Source organism: Physeter macrocephalus, chromosome 19 (assembly GCF_002837175.3).
Source record: "Physeter macrocephalus isolate SW-GA chromosome 19, ASM283717v5, whole genome shotgun sequence".
In the NCBI taxonomy this organism is placed as follows: domain Eukaryota; kingdom Metazoa; phylum Chordata; class Mammalia; order Artiodactyla; family Physeteridae; genus Physeter; species Physeter macrocephalus.
Window position 1 is genome coordinate 7,854,307 of NC_041232.1, and position 11,622 is coordinate 7,865,928.

Consider the following 11,622-nt stretch of genomic DNA (forward strand, 5'->3'; position numbering starts at 1 on the left):
CGTCCGGAGCCTGTGCTCCGCAACGGGAGAGGCCGCAGCAGAGGGAGGCCCGCATACCACAAAATAAATAAATAAATAAATAAATAAATAAACCACTGATGTCTCTGTCGCTGTCTCTGGGCTCTTTCTTTGGTCTTGAGGCTGGGAAACTACAAGGCTCACAGGCTTGCAGGTGCAGCCCAACAGATGGTAAACCAGGCAGACAATGGCCCTTCCCTCGTGATGCTTATCTTCTATTTGGAACGACAGCAGATAAATGAGTAACGTGATGTCAAGTGGTGAGAAGTGCTACTGAGAGACACAGCATGCCCAGGGGGCTGGGGTGTGTGTGTGTGTGTGTGTGTGTTGGGGGCATGGAAGGTGGGGGCGAGCAAGTCCCCTCACTCAAACCCAGTTTCCAAACCCCCGTGCTGTCCCCTCTCTCTTGCCTGACCTTGGATTCAGTCAGGACACAGACTGTCTGCAAGGAGGACGTGCAAACTGGGGGAATGCCAGTTAAGGCCAGATGCCCATGAGGGCAGCGATGAGGCCGGCAGGAGGGATGTGAGAGTTTCTCCACACCACGGGGCCCAAGGATCCTAAGGGCACCCCACTGAGGAACAGTGAGTGCTGGGACAGTCGGGGGCCTTCAGGATGAAGACCCCTCTCCTCAGCCCTGCAAGATCAGGCCTCCTCCCACCTCGGCCGCCCAGCCCAGGCCCTGCCCCATCACAGCGCCCCCTGTAGCTGCATTAACCTGTTTGCAGGTCTTCTTGAAATACCGCAACAGTGCCTTGTACCTGGTCCCCTTCTCTTTGGAACCCTCCTCCCAACCCGGCTTCCCAGGAAAATTTCTCCTCATCCCTGAGGACTTTGACTCTTCCCAGGAGCCTTCCTGGGTGGTCCAGGCTGGGGTAGGTCCGCTCCCTGACACTACCCCCTAGAGCAGCGCTTGGCACCGAGTGCATGCCTGATCAATATTTGTTGAATGCATGGATGGATGGATGGATGCTGGACCCTGCAAAACCACCTTCCTGTCCTTGTTTTTTTTCACCAGGGCCACTGAGATTTGCCTCTGTCTGCCTCCCCCAGGGCTCAACTGACCACATTAGTGAACCCAGCATGCCCCTGGTCCTGGCAGCCGGACGGCTGATGCATGCAAAGCGGGCATCTCCTTGCTCAACCGCCTGACCACCCTGGCGCGGCCGAATCTGAAAGCTGATGACATTATTGTGCAGAGACACAATGTCTGTGGGCATTTGCTGACCTGGGCTTTGGTGCGGGCTTAATCCAGCATTCTCGCCCCGCTTACCGCAGGGACGCAGCGGTCACCCGCCTTGGCACCGGCACTGCTGGGGAAGGTATAAATGCCACCTCCCGCCGGCCGGCTCCACGGGCACTCTTGGGCTGGTGTCACTGGTAAGAATGCCTCTCTTGCTTGTCTTGCCTTTTTCTCTCATCCTCCGCCCTGATGGAAAGTGTGGGAGACCTGGGTTCAAATCCAGAGGCTATCACTTTCTGACTAGGTGACTTGGGGCAAAGACCTCAAGGTGCTGAGCCTCGGTTTTCTTTTCTGTTAAATGGGGAGGGGGTCATAAAACCTCCTTTGCTGTGGGGCTCAGAGTTACATAGGTGAGTGGTCTAGCACAGTGCCTGACACAGTGTGTATTTTGGTGATGCTCTTTATTAGTATTAAACAGTCCATCAGCATCTTCGTTTTGCCAGTGGAGGAGAATATAAATGAGATTTTGCAAGTGGAAGGAGTAAAACCACGGAAGGTTCAGCTTCATTTCTAGGGCGGTGAGTCAACTCTCTCCATATCCACAAACACTCCCGGGCACCAGCTCTGTGTCCCGCCTTGGGACAGCTAGGAAGCAGCCCCCCTCTCGGGGAGCTCCCAGCAACAGGTGACTCCAAAGGCACTAAAACTGGGTGGAAAGGACCCTATTAATGCCATAATTGCTGCCGTGTACGGAGCACTGAGTGGGTTCCCGGACGGCTGCCTAGTGCTTGAGCTTTTCTGTGTTATATGATTGGATCATCACAACCTGTTCATAGCCATGACCAGGCATCATCCTGTCCCCATTTTACAGAGCAGGAAATTGAGGCACAGAGGGGATGCCCTTCCCAGGGCCTTGGTACTGGTAAGCAGCGGAGGAAGCACCTGAGTTGAACCACCTGAGCTTAATCTTTAGTCTGAGGATGCTGCTGGGGCTGTAATGTGGGATCTTGGGCACAGTGACAGACCCAGAGGGCTGGTTTCTTAGGGGAGAAGGGCAGGTTTGGCTCCCAAGCTGCTTAGTTGAATGTCCTCTTTTGGGGGAACATCCTGGCCTGGCCTCTGCTGTGGAAGGAGCTTCTGGAAGCCGGATCTTATCTCTGGAGAAGGAGACAGGTTTCCCCTCTACACTGGGAAAACACAGGCTGTGTTCTCAGCCCATCCTGTGGGAAGGGAGAAGAAACTGACACTCTTCCAGAATTTTCTGACGTTCTTGGCTGCTAAGAAATTCTCCCTGCTGCTGATCACTGTGCCTGAACTTCCATAATACTCACGTCGTTGCTTTCTTGTGGCAGGAGTTCCATAACGGGCTTGGGTACTATTTGGGTGGTGGAGGGGAGGATAAGGCCAATGGTGGAAAGGAGCATTCTGGGTAGTGGATGGGGGGTGGGGGCAGGAGTCAAGGAGGAAGTTGGGGACGAGGGGCGGGGGCCCAGGGGACTTTGTGAGATGGCAGATTGGGAGCTACAACCCGGCCAAGCACAGCCAGTGCATGGGGTTTGTCTGCCCACATTATTTTCTTTGAATCAAGAAATGTCTGCATAATATCAATCGATGCATAAGACATTTATGCATAATAGCATCAATTATCTGGGGCCAAGTGGGTCCCCACTCACACTCTAGTTTCTCACTTTATTTTTTAGTAGACCTCATTTCTCTGTCCCCCTTCGGAGCCGGCCTGGACACAAAGAAGCGAAGCTAAGGATGGACGTTCAGGCAGCCGCTGGCCGTGCCCACTGCCCTAGGACAACCTGAAATCAGGGAGACAAACAACAGGACGTGGGGCTGGAGTGATGTGGCCCCGGGACACGCCGCCGCCACCACCACCCCTGTCCCCCCCAGTGAGGGAACCGAGGGCCCAGAGAGAGGTCCTCACTGCTGCTTCCCCCATGCCTTGCCTTCCAGGTCATTCCTGCATCGGACAGCCCACCATGGCCTCAGACCACCAGACCCAAGCGGGCAAACCTCAGCCCCTCAACCCCAAGGTGGGTACCACGTGGGAGGGAGGAAGGGGCGGCAAGCACGGTGCCTCTCCCAGACTCGGTTTCCCTCCTGTAAAGTGGGGTCGGTGTCTTCCTTTCTGGGGCTCCCCCTCTCTGGGCCACAGTCTCCCCAACTTGCACACTGGAGGGGGTGCTGATTCAGAAGGCCCCTCCCCAGCCCACGACTAGCATCCTTCTGGCTTTGGAGACTTAATTTTCTCTGCCTTACCCTTTACCCCATTGCCCAGGGTGGGTCCCCAAAGCCGAGGCAGACCCTCAGTCCAGTCTGAGAGGGGGCTTGTGAATGGGAGGTGGGGTGGGATTCCTGACTCCACACCTGCTGTGTGACCTTGGCCAGTCACTTGACCTCTCTGAGCCTCAGGTCCCTCCTTCAAAAAATGGGGAGCGTTGGACTCATGGCATAAGGTAATTGTGAAGAGGCAAAGAAAACAGGCTCAGCCTAATGCTTGTCCACCTAACGCCAGCCTTCTTTGTTTTTTCCTCCTAAGGTGGGTGGGATCTTGTCCCAATGTCAGGGGCTTGTCACACTGAATCTGCCCTCAAACTTCTACCAGCAACAGTCCACCAGGCTGCCCTCCTGTTTCCCTCTGCCCCAGAGGCCCCAGGCGTAGATTCCGTCCTGGAACTGCCTTTTTGTCTGATTTGGGCCCCCACCCCAGCTCACCCCAATTCTGTCCCTTAAGAGGCTTACTTTCTAGAAGAAAGACAATAAATGAACTAATAAATATATAACTTCAAGGAGTGAAAAGTGTTAGGAAGAAACACAAGAGTGGGTTCTTTAGGGTCAGGGTGGACGAGGAACGTGTTAGCTAAGGTGGTCAGGGAGGGCTTCTCTGAGGAGGTGACATTGAGCAGAGCCACCAGTCAAGTGAGGAAGTAGTGAAAATTGGGGAGTGGGGGGTAGGGGAGAGCATTCTTGGCAAAGGGCTCAGTGAGTGCAAAGGCCCAGGGGTTGGAGTGAGATGGGTTTGAGCAGCAAGAAGCCAAGTGTGATATGGCTCGGAGCAGCGCTGTCCAGTCGATTTCAAATAGGAGCCACTTCTGGACTTTGACGCTTCCCAGTAGCCATGTTAACAAAGTAAAAAGAAACAGGGGAAATTAATTTTCATATATTTTATTAAGCCCAATATATCCTAATGTACAGTCAGTAGATAAATTATTAGAGGACTATTTTACATCCTTTTTTTCATACTGTATCTTCAACATCTGATGTGTATTTGATACCCATAGCACATTTTAATTCAGATGAGTTGCACATGTTCAATAGACACCTAGCAGTTGCTGAATTGGACAGTGCAGGTTGAAAGGATTGGGTAATCCGTCAATTTTTAGCGTCCATTTGTTGATACATACAACACCAATAATAGTACTGAGCTCCTGGGCTCTGAGGCCTTTCAGATGCATGGGGAGGCTGACCTGCCTTGCCCTCCTTGCCCCTGTAAGCCCTTGTCTCCCAGGCCAGTGTCATAATCCACTAGCCCCTGACTCCCAGGTTCTTGATTCTTCTCAATAAGCCTGCAGAATAGGCGTGAGTCCCCATTCCTCAGGTTGCACAGCTGGATGCAACAGAAGCGACGTAGGAGCCCAGTTCTCCTGACCCATCTGTGGTCTTGTCAGTGATCATAAAGGCTGAACTGAGCCCATGGAATCTGACTCTGAACCTTGCTGGGCCTCCCTCCCCTGGCTTTGTCTGGCTAATCCCGGGCCTGGGAGACATGGGCGTGTTTACCCAGCCAGTGCTGACCACATGGATCGTGCAGCTGCCCCTCCTGGAGGCCCACTTCCCTGAACCCCGCCCCCCTTCATCCAGAGGCAGTCCCCCGGGGGAAGTGTGGCTGGAAAACGTCTTCCCCCAAGTTCTGTCTGGAATCCTGAAAGGAGGCAGCTGCCCCCCTCCCCCACCTCTTAACACTTGGCTGTGAGGCTGTGAGCAGCCCTTTCATTTTGCTGATCTTCACTTTTCCTGATGGGGATCCTGCCGGCCCTTCCCTGGGCTGCTGAGAGGCAGGTGAGGCAAGGGGAGTGAAGTCCTCTTAAGTATCCAGAGGGGGAGGAAAGCCTGCAAAACCTGTGGGGGCTTAAGAAAAGGGCACAGGTATGCGTAGTCTTATGGGTGAAATGGGGGTGAAGGGTGGATATGGCAGCACTGGTCCGGCTCTGATGGGGGCAGGAGAAGCTTAAGCAGCATGGTCTAGCATCTCACTACTCCTCCTCTGGTCCACAGACCAGTGGTACCAAAATGCTGCTCTACAGGAAACAGCATCAGACGAGCTTGGGCTCTAATTTCAGCTCTGCCACTTACCCACTCGGGATCCTTAGCATGTCCCTTAATATAATTATGCCTCCCACACCCAGAGCAAATATGGTGTGCTAACCATTACGCTCCTCTGAATCCTTCCAACAACCCCATGATGTAGGTTCTGTCTTTATTTCCCATTTTACAGATGGGGAAACTGAGGCTCAGACAGGTGAAATACTGGCTCAAGGTCTCGCAGCTGGTAACTGGAGCCAAGACTGTCAGACTTTCTATTTGGTTCGTGATTCCCAAGTGTGGAACCCTTCAGCCTCCTTCAAGGCTCTCTGAGTCCCCTCCCTACACCCACTCACCCCCACTGCCCTGTTCTCCCACCTCCCCATCATGACAGGGGTCTGACTCTCTCCTCCTGTTGCAGATTATCATCTTTGAGCAGGAAAACTTCCAGGGCCACTCACATGAGCTCAGTGGGCCCTGCCCCAACCTGAAGGAGACCGGCGTGGAGAAGGCAGGCTCTGTCCTGGTGCAGGCTGGACCGTAAGTACCTGGGGGGCCTCACTTGGTCAGGGGTTGCCAGGGTGAGGCAATCAGGCTGTGGAGCGAGCTGGAGGGATCCGCTCTCACTGAGCTCCTAGACTGTGCAATTAGGGGACCAGGATTTGGGGTCTTGGCAGCCTGTGGAGAGAGCTTGTGGTTTGAGGCCAGATAGAGCTGGAACTTCTCTCTCTGAGCCTCGGTTTTCTCCTCTGTAGGATGAGGATAACCATGTCCTCCTGGGGATGATGGGATGGAGCTCATGTGTAAAGCCTGACACCAAGGTCATCCACTTCCTTGAGGCAGGGAGACAGACACAGTGACTCCCGTGGACCTTTTTAGAGCTGCCAGTCTCTGGCTCTGGGAGTGCCCTCGCTCTCCTGGGAGGTTTAGAGCTGGATGTCCCAGCTCTGCCACCGCCGCTGCCTTCCCGGGTCCTGGGGATACTTGGTTTTCGCAGATATGCTGACACATTTGGGGGCCAGCAGGCTTGGGACCCCTGGCCCAAGAGAGAAGGGGAGGTGACTGGTCAGGTCTGACTCTGCCGCGCTCAGGTGACATAGTTGAGCACAGCCTGCAGGGGCCTCTCCTTGTGGTTCCCTGACTGTTCCCTCTCTCCAAGGGCCTCCGGAATCAGGGGTGGCCACCAGTGACCCCCAACCGACAGGTCAGTGAGTCTAGTGTGGGTCCTGGATGACCCACACCACACCTCAAGGTTCACCGGGAATTCTGCAGTGTGTGATGACCCTAACTGAATCAGAGTCTGCTGGTGTGGAGAACACCGCCAAAGGATGGCCCTGCCCGGCCCCACTTAGCTGATGCGCTCAGAGCATCAGTGTGCCTGAGAGCACGCCTTCCTGGACGGCTGAAGTTTTGACAACGGAAGCACCACATCTGATTTTTCAGTTGTCTTTTTTTTTTTTTTTAGTATTTGGATGGAAGAACTTCTCAAATAGACCTTACATTCCTCCTCTGCTTTCTTTTAAAAAATATAACTTTGATATTTTTATTAAGTTTTGTTTATTGTTTAAAATGAAGGAGCGATGGTTGAGTGCAAAAAAGCCATACGACTCTAATCTTACCACTCAGAGTAACTGTTAAGATTTTCATATTAACATATTTTTCTCTGTATATATTTCATCAACTATATATTAGATATACACTTAATCAAAAGTCAGATCATGCTTTGCATACTGTTTTATCACTCATTTTGAAAACTTTTATCTCAAATTCTCTCCGTGTCATTAAGTAGCATTTTGTATCAATGCTTTTCAAAGAGTTTTTTGGAGGTAAATCTGTATCAGAATCACAGAAGGTGGGGAGGCTTTGAAGTGCAGATTCTTGGGTCCCAGCCCTGCCCCACTGAATCAAACTCTTGGGCCCGGAGCCCAGGAATCTGCATTTCACAAACCCACCACCTTGTGATATTTCTGCCCAGTTCAGTTTGAGAACCCGTGTCCTACTTCATTGTTTTTCATGCCTTTGTAACATTCCATTACGGGATACGACATAATTTACTCAACCGGGCCCTGCCCGTTGGATGTGTAAGTTGTTTTGATTATTTGATATTATAAACAACACCGTGATGAACACCGTTACCCATGTATCTGTGAGCTCTTTAGCAACTGTTTTCTAAGGACGCATTGCCTAAAGCTGAATTGCCAGATCAAGAGGGCATCCTCTTCTAAAAGCAGCAAGAAACACCATCTCCCCTTCCGTTAAGGACTTAGATTACTGTTCCAAACAGTTGTCACTGAGCCAGGCTGAACTGTCTGCCTCTGCAGTGAACGCCCCAGAATGCCAGGCATCATGAAGTCGGTGCCACCTTTTTCTTATTGTCCCCTTTCCTCTATTAGCCATGCCCCACTGGCAGATAATCCTTCCCTTTAAGGATTTTCTCTTCTACTGTGGATCTAAGACTCTTAGAGTTTTGTGTAGCGTAGGAGTCCAGAGACCACCATCAAGAACCAAGGAGGAAAGAGACCCAGAGAGAAGGGGTTGGTATGAGCAATGTACGTGAGCTTTAGATACAGGGATGTTCTGCAGTCCGTTCTCGGTGGTAAAAGCTGATTGGGCACATTTCTTCCCAACTCCGTGTTCACTGATGTCACACTGAGAGCTTGACACTGGCCACGGTGGGAGTATTTACACCATGGAAATTAGCAAAACACTACAAACAGGATTTGTTTTGTTTTTCAGAGCTGGCTATTAATTTACCAGCATACCATTGGCTTTGGGACATGGGTTCTGTACATCTTTGTTTGTTGCTAGGCCATCGTTTAGGCTTCCTCCTTATTTCTTGGTTCTGTTCCAGATGATTGAAGTCAGCACCGTGCTGGGTTCTGGATAACTGAGGTGATACGGCTCTAGGATTTGCCGTGCTTGGATTTAAATGAGGCTGCTACTCATTTTGATGAGCTGGGCAACTGTGAGCTCTGGGGCCCAAACGAGTAGCCAGGGTCCCACCAGAGGAAGCGTGGAGTGAGCCTGACCTGCCCTCTCTCTCTGTCTCCACTGCAGCTGGGTGGGCTATGAGCAAGCCAACTGCAAAGGGGAACAGTTTGTGTTTGAGAAGGGTGAGTACCCCCGCTGGGACTCATGGACCAGCAGTCGGAGGACAGACTCCCTCAGCTCCCTGAGGCCCATCAAAGTGGTAAGCCCCTGACCCTCACTTTCTTCCTCTCTTTGCCCCCTTGGAGCCAGCGGTCTGGGGACCAGGAAGGAGCCTTTACCTCTGGCGTCGTGCCCCTTCTGACTGGCGGGAGACTTCCTGGCCGTGTGACCTCGCATAAGTCACTTCACTTCCCTGAGCCTCAGTTTCCTCACCTGTAAGATGGGGATATTAGTATCTACTGTCCTGAGATACCAGCAGGCTTAGCCTGAGAATCGCCACATCGTACGACTTCAGGGGCTTCATTCAAGATGCTCCAGGGGTCGCTGTTCACATTCTATTCTATGTGGATGGTGCTGTCCAGGGCTGTGTGATTTCTGTCACAAAGCAATCGTTCCGTAAATGATTGCCACCATAAATATTCAAAGAAATTCTGGGTTTCGGGGTGGAGGAGACGGCAGTTTAGCTCTTGCTCACAACTCATGCCAGTGTAACCTCTCAGAGCTTCTCTGATCCTGATTACTAGTGTGTGAACTCTCTGGAGGGCAAAGGGCCCAGAGATGCTCAGTTATACTCCCAAACCTCCCCAGCCCAGTCTAGTTCTCCCCAGAACTAGATGGAAAATCGGAGAACAGTGGACTTGGCATTCCACAGACCTGGGTTCCTCTCCTGGCTCTGGCACTCCCGGCTGTGTGACCTTGGCCAAGTCACTTTACCTCTCTAAGCCTCAGTTTTTTTTTTATCCACCAAACAGCATAAAAGTAGTTTAAAGGATGAAAGGAGATGACTAAGAAAAATGTCACAGGAACAGGAGGATGGGAAGATATGTGGAGATGAAGGAAAGCCAAAATATTTCAAGTGTCTACTAGAGGCACGATAAGCCTGTGTGTGTGTGTGTGTGTGTGTGTATGTATCATGGCTGCCATTTATTTTTAAAAAGGGGAGTTGAGGCGTTGGGAGGGAAAATGCCATTTCAGAATCAAATAGTCCCCGAAGTGTAGAATCTGCAGTGTCTGTTACGTGAAAATAGCCCACTAGGATCTCAATGAACAAACACTGTTGGATGCCGTTGCCATAGACACTCACGTGGTGGGGGTCTTGGGCCAGAGGGCTGCAGGTGGAGCCTGCTGGTCCCAACTCCAGGGCACCCTGGGCGCTCTCACCCACACTCGCTTTCCCCCACTCCCTGTCCACAGGACAGCCAGGAGCATAAGATCATCCTCTATGAGAACCCCAACTTCACAGGGAAGAAGATGGAGGTGATAGACGATGATGTGCCCAGCTTCCACGCCCACGGCTACCAGGAGAAGGTGTCTTCTGTGCGGGTGCAGAGTGGCACGTGAGTACACACCCAGGCCTGGCTCGCCCCGCCCCAGGAGCCCAGACCCTGGGCTGCTAAGTCCTGCTCTGTCCTGAATTCTGGGGATCTTGTACGTTCCCGACCTCAGTCTTCTCATTGGAAAATGGGCGTTGAAATCATCAGGCTACCCATGGCTTTCGGCCCCTGAAGTGCCATCCTGATCTGCCTTTCGGGCAACACCCTCCCTCTGGAGGAGAGAAACCTTGGCCTTAACCTCAGCCCCAAAGAGCAGGACAGTAAATGGTGGGGAGGGGGGGCAGGGTAAGGCAGAGGTGGGGAGGCTGTAGGGGAAGCGGAAGCTGGGAATGAGTTGAGTGGTCTTAACAGAGCCGGGAGAGGCAGGAAGTCCAGCCTGTGCTGGCCTTCGACCGCATGAGTTCCTGAGATTGGAAATAGGAGGGATCCTCCTCCACCAAATTAAACTTCGGCACGTAAACCTCAACCATCAGCATTGGGGAATTTCTCAGTGTGAAAAATTTGGATTCCTTGAGGAGTCTGACGATGGGATTGGGCAGTGGCGTGCTGGAGCCAGCTTGTACCAGCTTGCAAAAGCTGACTGTTAACTTTTCAGAATTTATGTGGGCTGGTTATTGACTCAGTGGTAACTTGAAATGAGCCATCATGAAGTAGTTACACCTCAGAAATTGGAAAATGTTACAAATCAAGACATCCCCCCGCCTCAAGAGAGCTAGTTTACCAACACATACTGGCTTTCTGGGGCTTGTCAAACTCTTAGAGCGTGCAAAGTTCTGTATTCATGTTCCCCTCCATTTACTCGTTTATTCATTCATTGATTCAATTTGTCGAGTGACGTCATATGCCAGGCACCATGTTAAGTCATCACTAAGTCAAGGTAGGTTAAACAGACCCGGCCTCTGCCTTGTGTAGCTAGCAGTCTGGTTGGGGACGACTGTTAATAGTTTAGGAATCCGCACGAATCTGGCCTCCTTCTCCGAGGAAGGCACTCTTGAGCTGAGATCTCAAGAAAGTAGGAATTATAGAGGTAAAGAGAAGGAAGGACATCCCAGACAGTGAGAACAGCACATGCAAAGGTCCTGTGGTGGGAGGAGCCCAGTGAGTCTGATGGGCTCTACAAGGGATGGAGTGGCTGTGCTGCAGAGATATAGGGGCCCAAGTCTGAGAAGCAGAGCTAGAGGTGTCCACAGGGGTTGGATGGGCAGGTCCATGTGAGCCAGGACTGTGTGATGCTTTCTGGGGAGCTGTACTGGTCATCAGGTACTCAGAGTGAGTGACCCCTAAATGGTGATGGCTTCAAAGGGTGGAAGGATCATGGAGGGCTCCTGGGACCTAGCTTGCTGTCCTTTGGCCTTGCCAGGGGTTGGTTTAAGAGGCCTGTCTTCTTCTAAGCTTAAGTGAGCTTGAGATCACCCCTTCCTCTGAACCCAGTGTCAGGCCTTCAGTTAAAAGTTGCTTCTGGGGCTTCCCTGGTGGCGCAGTGGTTGAGAGTCCGCCTGCCGATGCAGGGGACGCGGGTTCGTGCCCCCGTCCAGAAAGATCCCACGTGCCGCGGAGCGGCTGGGCCCGTGAGCCATGGCCGCTGAGCCTGCGCGTCCGGAGCCTGTGCTCCGCAACGGGAGAGGC

At 52.2% G+C, this 11,622-nt stretch overlaps 1 protein-coding gene across 1 annotated transcript in view; it reads left to right on the forward strand.

Moving 5' to 3' along the window:
• Positions 1-2,691: 2,691 nt before the first annotated feature.
• CRYBB2 (crystallin beta B2) overlaps positions 2,692-11,622 on the forward strand; it is a 9,558-nt gene continuing 627 nt past the window's right edge. The window contains exons 1-4 of the mRNA XM_028480645.1: positions 2,692-3,243; positions 5,934-6,052; positions 8,570-8,702; positions 9,857-9,999. Of these exons, the coding sequence (XP_028336446.1) occupies positions 3,052-3,243; positions 5,934-6,052; positions 8,570-8,702; positions 9,857-9,999 (587 nt within the window). The 5' untranslated portion in view covers positions 2,692-3,051. The remainder of the gene's footprint in view (positions 3,244-5,933; positions 6,053-8,569; positions 8,703-9,856; positions 10,000-11,622) is intronic.